At 20.3% G+C, this 22447-nt stretch overlaps 6 protein-coding genes across 6 annotated transcripts; all 6 read right to left on the reverse strand.

Moving 5' to 3' along the window:
- Window positions 1-841: 841 nt before the first annotated feature.
- On the reverse strand, window positions 842-1925 carry PY17X_1100087 (PIR protein; the record flags this gene model as incomplete). The annotated part of the gene is made up of 3 exons (XM_022957992.1): window positions 842-928; window positions 1012-1806; window positions 1911-1925. 3 exons carry the CDS (start codon window positions 1923-1925, stop codon window positions 842-844), a joined length of 897 nt encoding a protein of 298 aa, XP_022810832.1.
- Window positions 1926-4758: 2833 nt separating this feature from the next.
- On the reverse strand, window positions 4759-5953 carry PY17X_1100089 (PIR protein; the record flags this gene model as incomplete). The annotated part of the gene is made up of 3 exons (XM_022958001.1): window positions 4759-4824; window positions 4915-5811; window positions 5936-5953. The coding sequence occupies 3 exons, from the start codon at window positions 5951-5953 to the stop codon at window positions 4759-4761; spliced, it is 981 nt and encodes a 326-aa protein (XP_022810833.1).
- A 2339-nt stretch (window positions 5954-8292) lies between these two features.
- PY17X_1100091 (PIR protein) lies at window positions 8293-9433 on the reverse strand (the record flags this gene model as incomplete). The annotated part of the gene is made up of 3 exons (XM_022956739.1): window positions 8293-8358; window positions 8446-9297; window positions 9419-9433. The coding sequence occupies 3 exons, from the start codon at window positions 9431-9433 to the stop codon at window positions 8293-8295; spliced, it is 933 nt and encodes a 310-aa protein (XP_022810803.1).
- A 2421-nt stretch (window positions 9434-11854) lies between these two features.
- On the reverse strand, window positions 11855-13044 carry PY17X_1100095 (PIR protein; the record flags this gene model as incomplete). Its single annotated transcript, XM_034637604.1, has 3 exons — window positions 11855-11920; window positions 12008-12901; window positions 13027-13044. 3 exons carry the CDS (start codon window positions 13042-13044, stop codon window positions 11855-11857), a joined length of 978 nt encoding a protein of 325 aa, XP_034493552.1.
- A 2305-nt stretch (window positions 13045-15349) lies between these two features.
- Window positions 15350-16462, reverse strand: PY17X_1100097 (PIR protein; the record flags this gene model as incomplete). The annotated part of the gene is made up of 3 exons (XM_034637605.1): window positions 15350-15436; window positions 15524-16339; window positions 16448-16462. 3 exons carry the CDS (start codon window positions 16460-16462, stop codon window positions 15350-15352), a joined length of 918 nt encoding a protein of 305 aa, XP_034493553.1.
- Window positions 16463-19084: 2622 nt separating this feature from the next.
- On the reverse strand, window positions 19085-20176 carry PY17X_1100100 (PIR protein; the record flags this gene model as incomplete). The annotated part of the gene is made up of 3 exons (XM_034637606.1): window positions 19085-19171; window positions 19259-20053; window positions 20162-20176. 3 exons carry the CDS (start codon window positions 20174-20176, stop codon window positions 19085-19087), a joined length of 897 nt encoding a protein of 298 aa, XP_034493554.1.
- Window positions 20177-22447: the final 2271 nt, after the last annotated feature.

The raw sequence follows: 22447 nt of genomic DNA on the forward strand, positions 1-22447 counted from the left end.
ACATAAAATGAAACCATATATTATAAAAAATTAAAAGAATAGTATACATATATCTATAATATAATTTTTTATTAAAAATGTTAGATGCATAAAATGCCTTTTATAGATAACGTTGTGTTATCGAATCTCGATATACCATGGATCTATATTTTATGAATACCTATTATATATTGATAATATGTTTAATTAACAATAAAAATATACCCATTAACCTGAAGGTATATTATACTGTAGGAAACTGTTCCAAATGAATCAAATTATAATTATACTCTAATAATAAAATCATTATACTGTTCGGTTATAAAAATACGATTTGAATCAAAATAAATATGATACAAATAATAAGTTTTGCTAAATAAAATGTTTCATAAACCAAAGAAACATTTTATTTTATACATAATTCAATATAGTCCATGATTAACATGTTTTATATAATAGGGAATTATGATATTACATAATACGACTTCATACATAGTCAATATAGACATTTTATTTTAATCATATCAAATTGACATGACTACTCAATTTAATATATTATAACATATAAAAAAATATTATGCGACACATTTCATATTAATGGATATGTTCCTTTGTGGGGGAATATTTGACTTTTGAATTTCATCTTGTGATTAAAAATACGGAATGATACATATATTAAATTAGTGTTTAAATTATAAAAAATTAAATAAAAATATAACACTTAGCTCTAACCCCAATATGGGTTCCGCAACATAAAAACTATATAAAAATTATGCAAAAATTATTCCCCAATAGACAGTTTCTTAAAATATACAAATCATTATTACTATTCCTGAAATAGTCACTCTCTTCGAATCATATATTAATGATTCATTTTCTTCTTTATTTTTTTTATTTTTTCTCTTAAATATTGTTTTTGAGCTCGTTTCCGAAATCCAAATAACGAATACTAATATAAAATTTTAAAAAACATATAATTTGTTTAATGTTTGCATATATATAATAATTTTTTTTTAATTCCTTATTATTTACCTTATAAGAAATTCCTAAAAAAAATGCTATTGCACCAAATATCGATAAAACTGTAAATAATTTGCTTCCTGTCGACAAGCTTGGTGATGTAACTCCAGACATTTGTGCAGAAATGCTCGTTGCTATCTCTGGAAGGGGTGGAAAACTTCTAGGTTGAACATTATTACATTTCTCTTTTAAATTATTATAGTCAGTTGATAAAAAAGGCAATATTTTGATACGTGCGCTACTTTCAATATTATAGCCTTCGTTGAGGCCTGTATATTTTTTAGCAAAATCTTTCGCATCATTTGACAGTGTGGTATCATTTGCATTTTTTTCAACGTTACCATACATATTACATAATAATTTGGATGCATCATAAAATTTAGACAGATCTTCAATATTAATATTCATAAAATCATTTCGTTCATTCATGAATTCCTCAAAATTTCCAAATTTAAAGGCATCACTTATAAATCTTTTATATTTACCACTTTTTTTTACATATTCAGTAAAAAAATCGTTTATGGTGGCGAATTTTTCCTCTTTGTTTTGATTTAATTTGTAACTTAACCATGAAATAATATATATAAAAAATGCATTAGTATTATTTTCATTATAAACTCTACCTGTTAATGTAGAATAACATTCTCCAAGTAACCATAAAAATCCAATCGTAATTTGTTCGAGTTCAGAATTGCAGTTTTTTTGAGGGCAGTATTCTAGGAAATTCTTATTATCATAAAAATCGAGCGTTGTAGGATTTTCCGAGTTATCAGGTAAATATTTCCTTACCAAATCAATTTTTCCACACTAAAAAAGCATTTAAAAAAGATTGATAAAAATATGTATTAAAAAAATGTTATTAAAATAAAACTTAATGAGCTTTATAGGAAATATAATATCAAAAAGTGTACATACGAGAGTATCATCCATTATGATGTAGTATAATTTATAATCTCTAGGTTAAGGAGCTATCATATTATATATATATACTAAAATAGGTAATACAATTATTTAATCCTATATACAGCAATTATTTGTAGATAAAAATATGTATATTATTGTTAATTTCAATTTAAAATTAATATGGAATAATAGTATAATATTATTACTAAAAGAATATTATATTTTTGTTTATGGTCGTTATATAAATTATATTGTTTTGGGGGGTGTTTAATACATGTTTATCATATGTATATATATAATACAATTTTTCATAAATTATTACCCTTAATAACATTCATAAGCATTATTATAAAAATTAAAGTAACATTGTAATGAATTTAGAATATATCTTCTTATACATATATTTTAATATAGAACATAAACAACGTCCTAAAACTTAAATACTGTATAAATCTAAAAAATAAAAATTATATTATTACTATAATCCTTAATAATATATAAATAGTGTTTTTTAAGATATATTAAATATTTATATACTTGTTTCTTATAATATATACCAATGTTTTATTAAAATTATAACATTTATAAAATAAGTTGCATTGTTCCCTTTTTTAATTGCATGTACATACTTTTAATATTGTTTTTATTTAATAAAGATAAATCAAAAAATAATTTTAATGCATTAAATAGCTTTATTTTTATTCCTATATATTTCAATTTAGAATTATACCTTATTAGGTAATTTTATAATATATTTTGCACATCTTTTCCACGGTTTAAAACGAGAATTAGCATTTGACCCGTATTTATAAGCTTAAATAAATCTTTAAATGTATATTGTTTTTAAAATAATGCTTAGTAAATATTAACAAATAAATAAGTATTCATGCAAATTTTAATGTATAATATAAAACTATATGTAAATAGGTTATATTATCCTTTAAGAGGAGAGAGATAAGGGAAGTATGCTTTTTTAAGACAATTATGTACCCATATAATATTTACCTATTCTATATAACTAATTATGTCTTGTATTTCTTTGACATTAAAGCTTTAAATTATGTATATATGTTAAAATTATTCATTAGAAATAACTTATAATTATTTTCTAAATATACAGTTTTCTTTTATATTTTATAATAAACTATATTTAGTTTTATGATGAAAACTATACAATTATTAATATTAATTTTCTTGGTATTGTTAATTCTAATATTAGCACATTAACAAAGTACTGTTAGAATTGTATTATTTCATTTGATGTTTTGTGCATACAATTTTAATTTTATCATACCTTTAATAATATATATAATTAATTTATAGCCATATAACTGCATCAAATAAACATAATATATTTGTTCGTGTTTAATACTTTATCTATTGTTATTACTATTATTATTGTTACTGCTATATCACTGTATAGTACAACGAAATAATTAATTCACTCAAGAGGAGTACTTTAATTCAATTAGTATTTTTCCTTGTTTCATCGTTTTTAAATCAAACATTCTAGAACATATTTTATTTTGTAATAGCAATATATTTAATTATATATTTGTGAATTTGTATATATATAACCTAATAAAAATATTATTAATTCAAATTAAATTAATTATTACATACTTTTTATAAATACTTTTCATTGATATATAATTGTATATGCTTCCTAAATTTAACATATTTCAGTATTATTTATTGGTATAGCATTTTACTAGTTTATATGTATAAGTATATAATAATAACGCATTATATCTATGATATTATTTATAATTATAGAATAAAATATGATATTAAATTTTATTAATATATTTATATTTTTTCTTTTAACTATTTAAAAAATAATTTATTTGTGCCTCAAAACTATAAAGTTTAAAAATTAATAGTGATTAATCTAATATTATACCTTTATAGTAAATAAATTAATGTATATAGAACGATTTCCATAATTTTAATTTAAAACCGTAATATAAATATAAAGAAAATGATATTATATATAATCGAAAGTTAAAAGGATAATATGCCTATATCTATAACGTAATTATTTATTAATATGTATATTTTTATTGTATTACTAAAAATATTAGATAAATAAAACATCTTTTATAGATATCGTTGTATTGTCGATTTTATATCGATATGTATGAATCTATATTTTATAATTATCTATTATATATTAGTACTGTGCTTGTTAATGCCCAAAACACATATATTAATCTGAATATATATTGTAATGTGGACAAATATTTCAAACGAATATAATTATAATTCATACACTCATATAATAATATTATACAGTTCGGTTATCAAAATATAATTTAAATTAAAAAAAATGATACAAATAATAAGTTTTACTAAATAAAATGTTTTATCAAACAAAGAAACATATTATGTTATGCATAATTCAATATAATTATGATTAACAAGCTTTATATAATAAATAATTATGATATATCATAATATGAATTAATATATGCAATATAGACAATTTTTTTTAATCATATTAAATCGATATGAACACTAAATTATATATATTAGAAATTATGAAAAAATGTTATACAACCCCATTCATATTAATTTATATCACTCCTTGGTTGCATATTTGGGCTTTTGGATTTCATTTTGTGATTAAACATACGGAATGATATATATTTAATTGGTGTTCAAATTATAAAAAATTAATACAATATAATGTTTAACCCTAACCCCAATATGGGTCCCACAACATAAAAACTATATAAAAATTATGACAAAAAATTACTTATTTCCAAATAGACAGTTTCTTAAAATTTATTAATCATTATTACTATTCCTGAAATAGCACTTCTCTTCGAATCATAAATTAATGATCAATTTTCTTTATTTTTTTAACTTGTTTCTTAAATGTTGTTTTTGAGATCGTTTCCGAATTCCAAATAACGAATACTAATATAAAATTAAAAAAAAATGTATAATTTATTTATATTCACAAATTATTCAGTGTAGAAAATATTTTTTAATTGATTTATTATTTACCTTATATGCAATTCCTAATAAAATTAATGTTGCAACAAATATAAATGGAATTGAAATTAATTTATTTAATATCGATGAACTTGGTGATCCTGAATCAGAATCTGATACTTTATCTTTGGAACTAGATACTTCAATTTCAGAACTTGATATTGGCATTTCACTCAAGGAGACATCTTGTGTTCCTTCATGATTTGATACAGAAATTTGTGTAGTTTTTTCCGTTATAAGTTCTGGAATTGTACCTTGTTTAATAGACTTAACGTAACTATTTCTAAAATAAGTATATTCACTTGATAATCTAGACAATATTTGTTTATATGAACTTCCTTCAACATTATTATCATTATCATTAAAAAGTTTTTTATATTCATCAGCAAATTTATTAGCATATTCTATATATTTTTTATTATTATTGCTTATCTTTGAAATATCATTATACATTTTACACAAATTTTTGAATAAATCATAAAGTTTAGACATATTTTCATTAGAAATATTTATCACATTATCGTTTTTATTTATAAGATCAATATAACTTATATACCCCTCAACGTCGTCTATAGTCTTATTATACTCATTGGCATTTTGTATATGCTTACTATAAAAATCTTTTAAATTGGGAAATTCTTTATTTAACTTTTGATTTAATTTATAGCCTAACCATATCATAATAAATACAACAATATGAATATTGTCATCTGCATAATTCGAAAAATTATATGAACCTCCATAAAATTGATTAAATAACCATAAACATCCAGCATCAATCTTATTGATATCGCTGTCACATTTTCTATTAGGGCAGTAGTTTTTGATCGTTCCACCACCAACAGAATATTCTCCAGATGCATTTAAATCATCTGGAAAAATCTTCCATATACTTTCAAACTCTCCACACTAAGAAACCATTTTAAAAAATAAAATAAAAATGTCTATTAAAATGAAAATATTATTAATTTATAGATAAAACAATATCAAAAATGTGTAATAACAAACATTTTTATTCAATAATTGTATGTACCACTCTACTATTTAACATATTGGAAATTTATTTTTGAACTATAAACTAAGTACATCATATTAGTTTCATATATAATGCATCAAAATAGGGTACGTAAAATTATATTCTCTATATAACAATTATCTGTAGTTAACCACATTTTATTTTTATATTAACTTAATATTAATGTAAAGTAATAATACAATAGTAACACCATAGTAAATTTATATATAATTTATTGAAATCAGCTAAGTTGCCTTAAATTAAATATGTTAATACATTTTGCTCATATGTATAACATAATTTATGCTTAAATTTATGATTATTAACAATATCCATTATAATTTTATTATAAAAATTTAAGTAGTTTAACAATGAATTTAAAATACTCCCTCTTATATTTGTCTCAATATAGAAAAATACAAATTTGTTTCTCATGCTTTAATAAATATATTCATACCCCTGAACCTGTGAATGTATAAAAATTAATAAATCTATTATTAGTATATTTTTTAAAATATATTAAATACTATATACTTGTTTCTTATAATATATAATATAGACTTTTCTAAAATTATAATATTTACAAAGTTGCATTGTTCCATTTTCTATCCAAATTACATAATTTTATATTATTTTTAATGAATATAGATAAATTCATAATCCATTTTAATGAGTTCTATAACTTTATTTTTATTCCTACATATTCCAATTTAGAAATATTCTTTATTAGGCAATTTTATAATACAGTTTGCATATTTTTCCACTGTTAAAACAACAATTAGTATTGAATCCCATACGTATGCTATTTATAAGCTAAATAAGTTTTTGAATGGATATTATTTTAAAAATCATACTTAGAATATATTAAACATTACCACATAAATAAGTATTGATGCAAATTTAAAGTATAATAAAAAATTATGCGTAATTATGTTAGTTAATTATCCCTTAAGAGGAGAGAGATAAGATATATTTACTCTTTTAATATATAAATTTAGATAAATATTTGCTAAATGTTCTGCAGTGCTCATTCTTATCTTATATATTTATTGGCATAGTTATCAATGTATATACATTCAAATAATTTATTAAAAATTCTATATTTTATTAATTCTATGGTAAAATAATGATAATATAATACCCGTTAATATGGAATAATAAAGTGTCATTTAACATGAATTAGTCTTTAACCCTTTCTTCATGATCCAGCTTTTTAGAATATAAAGCCACATATCCCCAAGTGGATCTTTAACAAATATATAAAAATTATATCATTATAATGTATTATTATGTGTCATTTCGATAAAATTAATATTTAATTATATGAATTTTCCACAATAAAACAACATTTTAATATTAGTTATTGTTAGAGTATTTTATTAAATTATATATATGGGAATATAATAATAATAATAATAATAATGCATTCTATCTATTATATTATTTATAATTATTATAACAAACTATAACATTAAATTTTATTAATATACTTATATTTTATTTTTAAAAATTTTAAATGTAATATATTTATGCCTCAACTATAAATTTTAAAAATTAATATCGATTAATCTATTATTATACCTTATGATATATAAATTAAGGCGTACAAAGAAATTTCTATTAATACTAATTAATTTAAATACAAATGTAAAGGAAATACAAAAAGATAATAGTAACTACAATTACAACTTAAAAAAATATTGTATATATATTTCAATTTTTTATGTATTACTAAAAATGTTAGAAGCATGATAATATTTTATAGATTATGTTATATTGTCGATTCTCGATCGATATTTATGAATATCTATTATTACAGTCCAGTTGGATAACGTGATTTAAGTCAAAATAAATATGGTATAAATAATAAGTTTTACTAAATAAAATGCTTGATCATATAAAGAAACATATTGTGTTATGCATAATTGAATATAATTCTGGGCTTACAAGTCTTATATAATGACAATTATGATATATCATAATATTAATTAATATATGTAATATAGACATTTAATTTTAATCATATTAAATCGGCATGAACACTCAATTGTATATATTATAACTTATGAACAAATGTGATGTAACCCTTTTCATATTAATGGCAATGCTCCTTTGTGAGTACATATTTTTAACTTCATCTAGAAATTAAACATACGGGATGATGCATATATTAAATTAGTGTTTAAGTTATAAAAAATTAAATGCAATATAATACTTATCCCTAACCCGAATATGGGTTCCACAACATAAAAACTATATAAAAGTTATGCAAAAATTACTTCAAATAGACAATTTCTTAAAATATATCAATCATTATTACTATTCCTGGAATAATCACTACTCTTCGAATAATATATTAATGATCAGTTTCTTCTTTATTTTTTTATCTTTTCTCTTAAATGTTGTTTTTGAGATCGTTTCCGAAATCCAAATAACGAATACTAACATAAAATGTTAAGAAGTATACGATTTATTTGTTAAAATTTGCATATATAATGAAAATAATTTTTAATTTTCTTATTATTTACCTTATAAGAAACTCCCAATAAAATTGATGCTGCAACAAATATAATTGCAATTGTAATTAGTGTATTTTTTGTCACTGGACATTCTGCCACTGGACAATTTGTCACTGGACTTTCTGCCACTGGACAATTTGTCACTGGGCTTTCTGTCACTGGACAATTTGTCACTGGGCTTTTTTTCACTGAACTTTGTGAACAAGATTCAAGGAATTTGATATCACTACATCCACGTGTATTATATTTCTCTTTAAATTTGTCATAATCTTTTGATAAACTAGACAATAGTTGTAAATAAGAACTTCCTTTATTAATATCTAAACCATTTTTAAGTTTTTCATATTTTTCATAAAATTCTCCAGCACTTTTTAAACATATATTGCATTGGCCTTTGATTTTATCAACTTCACCACCCATCTTACATAATAATTTAAATACTTCATAAAAATTAAATATATCTTTAATATCGATATTCATCGATTTTATTTTTTTACATATATCATCCTTTTTAATCTTATTATCCTTAAATATATTTTCCTCATATTTACTATTTTTTTCTATATGATTATTATAAAACTTGTTTAATGTGATGGTTTCATTTTGTGTTTTTTGATTCAGTTTGTGACCTAACCATAAAATAGCGTATTCAGCAATTTTATCACTATCTAAATTCTCATCAATACCAATATTTTTAAAGTAAACTAGGAATGCTATAAAGGCAGAACTAATTTTTTTGTTATCATCATTACCACAATTATTATCAGGACAATGTATTTCGGTTAAACTTCCATTAAACGTATAATTTTGAGAATCTGGATCGAGGACAAGACCACGATCCATCAAGTCAATTACATCACACTACGAATATATTTTACGAATTAAACAAAAGAATGTATTAATATAAATGTTACTAAAATGAAAATTAATATAATTTATAGTTAATGCAACATCCAAATAATGTAAGAAAAAGGATATATACCAGCTTAATAGACATTATAATGAAATTCCGTTCTAATTTGGAGGTTATGTGGGATGATGTTATTTATATATATTGCATAATATATGTTATATTTACTTAAGCTCTTTACATAGAAATTGTCTTTCGTTAGACATATTATTCTTAATTTGAATTTCATATTAAATAATAATACATTAGTATTACTAAAATCATATTATACTTATTTTATGACATTTAGCTAAATTACCTTAAATAGAGGGTTGCTTAATACATTTTATACAAAAAATACTATTCTTACTAACATTTGCTGTAACTTTATTATAAAAATTAATATACTTTTATAATGAATTTAAAAAATATACACTTATACATATGCTTTAATATAGAACGTAAACAACGCCCTAAAACTTAAATACTGTATAAATTTAAAAATAAAAAAGTTTTATTATTATTATTATAATCCTTAAAACCATATAAATAATAATTTTTTAAAATATATTAAATATTTATATACTTGTTTCTTATAATATATAATATAGTTTTTTCTAAAATTATAATATTTTAAAGTTATATGCTCCATTTTCTATGCAAATTATATAAATTTATATTATTTTTATTTAATATAGATAAATTAAAAAATAATTATAACATTTTAAATAACTTTATTTTTATTCCTACATATTCTAATTTATAAGTATTCCTTATTGGGTAATTTTATAATATATTTTACGCATAATTTCCACGCTTTAAAACAACAATTAGCACTGAACCCGTATTTATAAGCTTAAATAACCCTTTGAATGTAAATAGTTTTTAAAACCACACTTAGTAAATATTATATATTAGCATATAAATAAGTATTGGTGCAAATTTTAAAGTATAATAGAAAACGATGTTTAATTAAGTTATTATATTTCACTTTAAGAGGAGAGAGATAAGATATCTTTGCTCTTTTAATATTTAAATTTATATAAATATTCTCTAAATGTTCTGAATTGTTCATTTTTATCTTATATATTATATTTTTATAGTTATTAATGCATATACATTCAAATAATTTATTAAAAATTCTATATTTTATTAATTCTATGATAAAGTAATGATAATATAATACGAGTTAATATGGAATAATAAAATGGAATTTAACATGAATTGAATCTTTAACCTTTTCTTTATTCATTCAGTTTTTTAGAATATAAAACCACATATCGCAAATTGAATCTTTAACAAATATACAAAAATATACCTTTATAATGTATTATTATGCGTCTTTTCTATAAAATTAATATTAATATTTAATTATATGAAGTTTCCACAATAAAAAACATTTCAATATTAGTTATTGGTAAACCATTTTATTATATTATATGTATAGTCATATAATAATCTTATTCTGTTTATCATATCATTTATAATTATTAGAACAAACTATAACATAAAATTTTATTAATATATTTACATTTTATTTTTTAACTATTTTAAAATATAATTTATATATACTTCAAATCTATAAAGTTTAAAAATTAATAGTAATTAATATAATGTTATAACTTTATGATAAATTAAAGGGTATAAAGAAACTCTATTAATACTAATTAATTTTAATACAAAAAGAGAATAGTTACTACAATTCAAACTTAAAAAATATTGTATATATAGTGCATTTTTTATGTATTACTAAAAATGTTAGATGTATAAAATATATTTTATAGGCATTGTTGTATTGTCGAATCTCGATCGATATCCCGTGCATCTATATTTTATACTACCTATTATATATTGGTAATATGTTTAATTAATATTAAAAATATTCCCATTAACATGAAGGTATATTATAATGTAGACAATTGTTCCAAATGAATCTAATTATAATTTATACTATGATATATAATATTATTATACTGTTAGGTTATCAAAATACGATTTAAATTAAAAAAAATGATACAAATAATAAGTTTTACTAAATAAAATGTTTTATCAAATAAAGAACATTGTGTTATTCATAATTCAATATAATTATGATTATCAGGTTTTATATAATAAATAATTATGATATATAATAATATGAATTAATATATGCAATGTAGACATTTTTTTTAGTCATATTAAATCGATATGAACACTAAATTATATATATTATAACTTATGAAAAAATGTTATGTTGCTCTTTATATTAATGGTAGTGCCCCTTTTGGTTGCATATTTAGGCATCATTTCGAGATTAAACATACGGAATGATACATATATTTAATTAATTTTCAAATTATACAAAACTAAATGCAATATAATGTTTAACCCTAACCCAATATGGGCCCCACAACATAAAAACTATATAAAGATTATGACAAAAAAATACTTATTTCCAAATAGACAGTTTCTTAGAATTTATTAATCATTATTACTATTCCTGAAATAACACTGCTTTTCGAATCATAAATTAATGATCCATTTTTTTCCTTATTTTTTTATCTTTTTTCTTAAATGTTGTTTTTGAGACCGTTTCCGAAATCCGAATAACGAATACTAATATAAAAATTTAAAAAAATGTGTAATTTATTTATATTCACGAATTAGTGTGTTGAATATATTTTTAGTTGACTTATTATTTACCTTATATGAAATTCCTAATAAAATTAATGTTGCAACAAATATAAATGGAATTGAAATTAATTTATTTAATATCGATGAACTTGGTGATCCTGAATCAGAATCTGATACTTCATCTTTCGAACTAGATGTATCAGTTTCAGATTTTGATTCTGACGTTTCATTCAAGGAGAAATCTTGTGTTTCTATAGGATCTGATACAGAAACCTGTGTTGTTTTTTCCTTTATAAGTTCTGGAAGTGTACTTCGTTTACTAGAATCAACATATTTATTTCTAAAATAATCATAATCATTTGATAATGTAGACAATATTTGATTATATGAATTACCATCAACATTATTATCATCATTAAAAAGTTTTTTATATTCATCAGCAAATTCACCAGCATTTTCTAAATATTTATTGGCCATGCTTTTTTTATCAACATTAATATGCATATTGCATAAGATTTTAAATAAACCATAAAATTTAGACATAACACTAATATCAATATCCATAAATTTATTTTTTTTATTTATAAGATCAATATAACTTATATACCCCGTAACATTATCTATAGACTTTTTATACTCCTCGACGTTTTGCATATGTTTACTATAAAAATCGTAAATTTTGATGATTCCATCTTGTGGTTTTTGATTTAACTTATACCCTAACCACATCATAAAGTATACAACAATATTCATATTTTCATTAGCATAAATCGAAAAATTATTACTATTCCCATAAAATTGATTAAATAACCATAAACACCCAGCATTAATCTTATCGATGTCGTTATTACAGTTTCCAGGTTTAGGGCAGTAATTCTTGAGCATTCCACTTGCAAAATCATAATTTCCAGATACATTTAAATCATCGGAAAAAAACCTCCATATACTTTCAAACTCTCCACACTAAGAAACAATTTTAAAAAATCAAATATAAATGTCTATTAAAATGAACGTATTATTAATTTATAGATAAAACAATATCAAAAATGTGTAATAACAAATATTTTTATTCAAGAAATTGTATGTACCACTCTATTACTTAGCATATTGGAATTTTAATTTTGAACTATAAATTAAGTACATCATATTAATTTCATATATTGCATCAGAATAGGGGACGCAATTTTTGATTCTTTATATAAAAATTATCTGTAGTTAATCGCATTTTGTTTTTAGTATTAATATAAAATTAATGTAAAGTAATAATCCAATAGTAACATCATAATAAGTTTATATATAATTTATGGAAATATTTATTTTGGTCATATGTATAATATAATTTATGAACAAATTCATAATTATTAATAATATCCATTATAAAAACTTAAATAATTTTGTAATGAGTTTAAAATACATCCCTTTATATTCATGTCTCAATATAGAGAAATATAAATTTGTTTCTCATGCTTTAATAAATATATTTATGCCTTTGAACCTGTAAATGTATAAAAATTAATAAATTTATTATTAGTACATTTTTTTAAATATGTTAAATACTTATAGACTTGTTTCTAATACTATATACCCCTTTTTATTAAAATTATTGTATTTTCAAAATAAGTTATGTTGCTTACATCTCTATGCAAATTACATAAATTTATATTATTTATAATTAATATAGATAAATTAAAAAATAATTTTAATGCATTAAATAACCTTATTTTAATTCCTATATAATTCAATTTATAAATATACCTTATTGGTAATTAATAATATATTTTCCCATATTTTCCGTTCTTTAAAACAACAATTAGCACTGAACCCCCATTTATAAGCTTAAATAAGTCTTTGAATGTATATTATTTTTAAAATAATGCTTAATATATATTAGCATATAAATAAGTATTGGTGCAAATTTTAAAGTATAATAGAAAACGATGTTTAATTAAGTTATTATATTTCACTTTAAGAGGAGAGAGATAAGATATCTTTGCTCTTTTAATATTTAAATTTATATAAATATTCGTTAAATGTTCTTCATAGTTAATTTTATCTTATATATTCTACTGCTATAGCTATCAATGTATATACATTCAAATAATTCGTTAAATTTTCTATATTTTATTAATTCTACGATAAAACAATGATAATTTCAATTATAAAATGATGATTATTAAATTATGATAATATAACATGGCATAATAAAAAGACATTTAACACTTTCTCCATTAATCTATATTTTAGAATATAAAATTATAAACTCAAAATTGGATATTTAACAAAATATATAAATTGATACCTTTATAATGGGTTATTGTGTGTCTTTTCGATAAAATTAATATTTAATTATATGAAGGTTTCACAATATAACAATATTTCAGTATTAGTTATTGAATAATATTTTACCAGTTTATATGTATAGATATATAACATTAACGTTATTCTATCTATCATATTATTTATAATTATTAGAATAAAATATGATAAAAAATTTATTAATATACATATATTTTATTTTTTAACTATTTTAAAATATAATTTATTTATACCTCAAAACTATATAGTTCAAAATTAATAGTGATTAATCCAATAGTATACCTTTATAGTAAATAAATTAATGTATATATTAATAACTCTATTATTTGAATTTAAAACTTTATCATAAAATAAAACTATATATAATCGAAAATTAAAAGGATAGTATACATATATCTATAATTTAATTTTTTACTAATATGCATATTTTTATTGATTATTAAAAATGTTAGGTACATAAAACATCTTTTATAGATAATGTTGTATTGTCGAACCTCGATCGATATTTTATGAATATCTATTATTACAGTTCAGTTGGATAAAATGATTTGAATCTAAATAACTATGATACAAATCATAAGTTTTTCTAAATAAAATTTTCACTAAATAAAAAAACATATTATGATATGCATAATTCAATATAATCCCTGATTAACAAGTTTAATGTAATAGTCAATTATGATATTCCATAATATGAATTCATATATAATCAACATCTATATTAATATATTCAATATAGACATTTTATTTTAATCATATTAAATCGGCATAAACACACAATGTATATATTATACTTTATGGGAAATATGGTATGTGACCTCTTTCATATTATATTATTCCCCTTTTGGTTGCATATTTTGACTTTTTAACTTCATCTTCTGATTAAACATACGAAATGATACATATATTAAATTAGTGTTTAAATTATAAAAAATTAAATAAAGATGTAATATTGGGCCCTAACCCGAATATGGGCTCCACAAACATAACTTCAACCCCCACAACATAAAAACTATATAAAAATTATGCAAAAATTATTTCCCAATAGACAATTTCTTAACATATATTAATCATTATTAATCTTCGAATTATATATTATTGATTTATTCTCTTCTTTATATTTTTTATTTTTTCTCTTATTTGTTGTTTTTTAAATCTTTTCCGAAATCCAAATAACGAATACTAATATAAAAACAGTAAACGAATTATTTTTTTGTTAATTTTTGCATATATATAATGAAAATAATTTTTCAAGTCCTTATTATTTACCTTATAAGAAATTCCTAAAAGAAATGCTATTGCGCCAAATATCGATAAAACTGTAAATAATCTGTTTGTTACCGATGAGCTTGATGATGTATCTTCAGAACCTTGTAGAATTTGTTGTGCAGAAATTTCTGTTTTTTCTATCGTTGGAAGAGGTGAAGATTTGGAATGTTTACTATTATTATATTTATTCTTAAAATTATCATAATCTTTTGATAAAGTAGACAATAGTTGTTTATAGGAATTATTACTAATAATAACAGAATTTTCATTCATTTCTTCATATTTTTTAGCAAACTTTTGGGCATTTTTCGAACAGTTTTCGCAATATTGTGATTTATCATCAAATTCAGCATGCATTTCACATAATAATTTAAATGCTTCATAAAAATTAAATATAATATTTCTATCCATACCAAAAAAATATGTTTTTTTATCTATAAGATCCTTATAATTTTTATAATAATTTTCAACGCCCGTTATAGAATTTTTATACTTATCATTATCTATAGTTGTATTATAAAAAAATTGTAAATTATTCACATTTTTTCCATCTTCCTTTAGATTTAACATATAACTTAACCATATCAAAATGTAATCAACAATATTGATGTTACTATTTGCAACAGACTTAAACAATTGAGAAGTCCCAAATATTTGCTTAAAAAGATATAAACATCCACTATCAATTCTTTCGAAATCAGTATCACACTTATTACGATCACAATAACTATTTAAAAAATTTTGATCATTAAATTTATATTCTCCTTTATCCAATGTATCGGGGAAAAACTCCCATATACTCCTAAACTTTTCACACTAAGAAAACATTTAAAAACAAATATTATAAATGTATATTATTGAACATTTAATTAAAATAAAGTTTAATGATATTTAAATATAATACAATATCAAAAATGCATATACCACTTGCTTATTCATTGTGATAGAATTTTATTTTTGATTTGTAAATTGAGTAGAATCATGCTGTTTTATATACACTGTCCCCAATATGTGACGCAAATACTTTGGTCCTATATATAACAACTGTCTGTAGTTAAATATATTATAAGTTTTTCAATAATGAAATTAATATAGAATAATAAAATAATATTATTACTAAAGGAACGTTTTATTTCTTTTTGTTACAATTATTTAAATTACCTTAAATAGAGGGTTGCTTAATACATTTTAGTTAAATATAAATACGATGCATTTTATAAAAAAAATGCTATTCTTACTAACATCTGGTAAAACTCTGTTATAAAAATATATATACTTTTATAAATAATTTAAAGTATGTTTAAACATAGAAAAGGAATATATTTATATTTTATGTTTTAATGGTCGCCCTTCTAAAACTTAAATACTGTATATATCTAAAAAATAAAAAATTATATTATTACTATAATCCTTAAAAGTATATAAATAGTAATTTTTTAAAATATATTAAATTTTTATATACTTGTTTCTTATAATATATAATACTGTTTTTTTCTAAAATTATATTATTTTCGAATTAAGTTGCATTGTTCCCTTTTTTAATTGCATATACATAATTTTAATATTATTTTTATTTAATATATATCAATTCCAATTATATTTAACATTTTCAATAACTTTATTTTTATTCCTATATAATTAAATTTAGAAATATACCTTATTAGATAATTTTATAATATATTTTGCACATCTTTCTCACGGTTTAAAACGGCAATTAGCACTGATCCCGTATTTATAAGCTTAAATAAGTCTTTAAATGTATATTGTTTTTAAAATAATACTTAGTAGATATTAATTATTAACATATAAATAACTATTGATGCAAATTTTAAAGTATAATAAAAAACTATGTGTAATTAGGTTGGTATATTTGCATTTTAGATAGGAGAGATAAGGGAAGTATGCTTTTTTAAGACAATTATGTAGCCATATAAGATTTACCTATTCTATATAGTTTAATTATGTTTTATATTTTTTACCATTAAAACTTTCAACTAATGTATGAATTAAAAATAACTTAGAATTATTACTTTTATAAATATATAGTTAGCTTTTATATTTTATAATAAATTATATTTTTAAGAAAACTATATAATTATTAATATTATTTTGCTTGGTAATGTTAGTCTAATGTTATCACATTAAGCATACTTAAATAAATGTTATAATATTTCATTGGATGTTTTGTGCATATAATTTTAATCTTATTACAAGTTTAATAATATATATCAACGTATTCGAATCAAATGAATTTAATGATTTGTTCGTATTTAATACGTTTATCTATTGTTATTACTATTATTATTGTTACTGCTATATCAATGTATAGTACAACGGAATAATTAGTGCGCTTAATAAAAGTACTTTAAATCAATATATAATATTTCCTCGTTTCATAGTTTTTAAATTATTTTAGAACATATATTATTTCGCAATAACAATATATTTGTGAATTTGTATATATAACCTAATAAAAATATTATTAATTCAAATTAAATTAATTATTACATACCATTATACTTTGCATTAATATGTAATTGTATATGTTTCACAAATTTAACATATTTCAGTTTTAGTCATTTATACAATATTATATATATATTATAACAATAACGTTAATTTTATATACCAAGTTGTTTATAAGTATAACAAACTATAATATTAAATTTTATTAATATATTTATATTTTTTCTTTTAACTATTTAAAAAATAATTTATTTGTGCCTCAAAACTATAAAGTTTAAAAATTAATAGTGATTAATCTAATATTATACCTTTATAGTAAATAAATTAATGTATATAGAACGATTTCTATCAATATTAATTAAAACTTTAACATAAAATTATACTATATATAATCGAAAGTTAAAAGGATAGTATGCATATATCTATAATGTAATTTTTATATATTACTAAAAATGTTAGATGCATAAAACATATTTTATAGATAACGTTACATTGTCGAATATCGATCGATATTTTATGAATATCTATTATTACAGTTCAGTTGGATAATATGATTTGAATCAAAATAAATATGATACAAATCATAAGTTTTACTAAATAAAATATTTCATCAAATAAAGAAACATATTATGATATGCATAATTCAATATATCTCTGGGTTATCAAGGCTTATATAATAGGCGATTATGATATCTCATAATGACTTCATATGTAGTCAATATCTATATTAATATATATAATATAGACATTTTATTTTAATCATATTAAATCAGGATGAGCACTCAATTATATATATTATAATTTATAAAATATGTTATGTAACCCCTTTCATACTAATGACAGTATCCATTGGGGGGATACATATTTTGAAAATCATCTCATGATTAAACATACGAAATAATACATATATTAAACTAATGTTTAAATTATAAAAAATTAAATACAATATAATTCTTAGCCCTAACCCGAATATGTGTCCCACAACATAAAAACTATATAAAAATTATGCAAAAATTACTTCCCAATAGACAGTTTCTTAAAATATATAAATCATTATTACTATTCCTGAAATAGTCACTCTCTTCGAATTATATATTAATGATTCATTTTCTTCTTTATATTTTTTATTTTTTCTTTTAAATATTGTTTTTGAGCTCGTTTCCGAAATCCAAATAGCGAATACTAATATAAAAATGATAAACGAATTATTTTTTTGTTAACTTTTGCATATATATAATGAAAATAATATTTTAATTCCTTATTATTTACCTTATAAGAAATTCCTAAAAAAAATGCTATTGCACCAAATATCGATAAAACTGTAAGTAATTTGTTTGTTCCCGATGAACTTGATGATGTCTCTCCAGATGTTAGTGCATAAATGTTTGCTGTTATCTCTGGAAGCGGTTGATCATTTTTACATTTAGTTTTTAAATGATCATAATTAGTTGATAAACTAGACAATATTTGTCTATATGTACTGTCATCTGTATTATTAGAATATGCATTAAGTTCTTGATATTTTTTAACAAATTCATTCGCATTATCTGACAAGTTTTTGACATTTGTATTCGTTGAAATATCACCATAAATACTACATAATAGTTTAAATGCATCATAAAATTTAGACAGATTTTGAATATTAATATTCAACAAATCTTTTCGTTCTTCAATGAAGTCCTTAAGTTCTGTAAATTTATAGGCACTATTTGTAAATTCATTATATTTACCACTATCAATTACATGTTTAGTATAATAATCGTATATTTTGGTGGACTCGGATACTGATTTTTGCTTTAATTTGTAACTAAACCATGAAATCATATGCATAAAAAATGCATTAATACTATTTTCATTAGTTTTATTTTTGAATGCAGAATAACATTCTTCAAGTAACCATAAAAATCCAGCCGTAATTTTACCTAGATCATTATCGCATTCATTTTTTCCAGAATTTGTATTAGGGCAATACTTTTTGAATTTTTCATGATCTTTAAGTTCAGATTTTGGTGTATCGCTTAAATCATCGGGTAAATACGTCCTCAAAAAAATAAATTTTCCACACTGAAAAACCATTTAAAAAAAGTTGATAAAAATATGTATTAAGAAAATGTTATCAAAATACAACTTAATGAGGTTTATAGGAAATATAATATCAAAAAGTGTATATACTAGATCATCATTCATTATGATGGAATATAATTTATAATATCTAGGTTAAGGGGGTATCATATTATATGTATATATACTAAAATAAGTAATACAATTATTTAATCCTATATACAGCAATTATCTGTAGATAAAAATATTTTTATTATTCTTAATTTAAATTTAATATAATATTATTACTAAAAGAATATTCTATTTTTGTTTATGGTAGTTAGATAAATTGCCTTATTTTGAGGGGGGGGGGTTAATACATTTTTTATCATATGTATATATATATACAAATTTGCATAAATTGATATCCTTAATAATACTATATGAACATTATTATAAAAATTAAAGTAACATTGTAATGGGTTTAGAATATATCTTCTTATACATATGCTTTAATATAGAAAATAAACATCATTTCTTGTGTTTTAATAAATGGTGCTCCAAAACTAATATTCTGAAAAAATCGAAACAATTAAGAAATATATTATTATAATAATACTTAAAAGTATATAAATAGTGATTTTTTAAAATATATAAATTTTATATACTTTTTTCTTATAATATATAATAAAGTTTTTTCTAAAATTATAACATTTACAAAATAAGTTGCATTGTTCCCTTTTTTAATTGCATATACATAATTTTAATATTATTTTTATTTAATATATATCAATTCCAATTATATTTAACATTTTCAATAACTTTATTTTTATTCCTATATAATTAAATTTAGAAATATACCTTATTAGATAATTTTATAATATATTTTGCACATATTTCTCACGGTTTAAAACGACAATTAGCACTGGTCCCGTATTTATAAGCTTAAATAAGTCTTTAAATGTATATTGTTTTTAAAATAATGCTTAATAGATATTAAGTATTAACATATAAATAATTATTGATGCAAATTTTAAAGTATAATGGAAAACTATGTGTAATTAGGTTGGTATATTTACATTTTAGATAGGAGAGATAAGGGAATTATGCTTTTTTAAGACAATTATGTAGCCATATAAGATTTACCCATTCTATATAACTAATTATGTCTTGTATTTCTTTAACATTAAACTTTCAGTTCATGTATACATTAAATATAACTTATAATTATTACTTTTTTAAACATATAGTTTGCTTTTATATTTTATAATAAACTATATTTACTTCTATGATGAAAAACTATAAAATTATTAATATTATTTTGTCTGGTAGCGTTAATTCTAATATTATCGCATTAAAGCTTACTTAAATACACGTTATAATATTTCATTTTATTTTGTATGTATACATTTTTAATCTTATTACAAATTTAATAATATATATCAACGTATTCGAATCAAATAAATTTAATGATTTTTTCGTATTTAATACTTTATCTATTGTTATTACTATTTTTATTACTGCTATATCACTGTATAGTACAACGGAATAATTAATGCGCTTAATCAAAATACTTTAAATCAATTAGTAATTTTTCTGTTTCATAGTTTTTAAATTATTTTAGTACATATATTATTTAGCAATAACAATATATTTGTGAATTTTATATATATAATAACCTAATAAAAATATTATTAATTCAAATTAAATTATTTATTACATACCATTATACTTTGCATTAATATGTAATTGTATATGTTTCACAAATTTATCATATTTCAGTTTTGTCATTGATACAATATTATATATATTAAAATAATAACGTTAATTTTATGTAATATATTGTTTATAAGCATTATAGCAAACTATAACATTAAATTTTATTATATACTTATATTTTATTTTTTAACTATTTTAAAATATAATATATTTATACCTCAAAATATAAAATTTAAAAATTAATAGTGATTAATCTATTATTATACATTATGATAAATAAATTAAAGCGTATGAAGCAACTTCTATTAATACAAGAAGATAATAGTAACTACAATTACAACTTCAAAAAATGGTAGAAGCATAATTATAATTTATAGATTATGTTATATTGTCGATTCTCGATCGATATTTATGAATCTATATTTTATGATTATCTATTATACATTAGTAGTGTGCTTAATTAACATTAAAAATATAATCATTAATATGAAGGTATATTATATTGTAGGTAATTGTTCCAAATGAATCAAATTATAATTTATACTATGATATATAATATTATTATACTGTTCGGTTATAAAAATACGATTTAAATTAAAATAAATATGATGCAAATAATACGTTTTACTAAATAAAATTTTCATTAAATAAAGAAACATAGTATGATATGCATAATTCAATATAACCAAATATTAACTT

This window comes from Plasmodium yoelii (assembly GCF_900002385.2).
Source record: "Plasmodium yoelii strain 17X genome assembly, chromosome: 11".
Lineage (NCBI taxonomy): Eukaryota > Apicomplexa > Aconoidasida > Haemosporida > Plasmodiidae > Plasmodium > Plasmodium yoelii.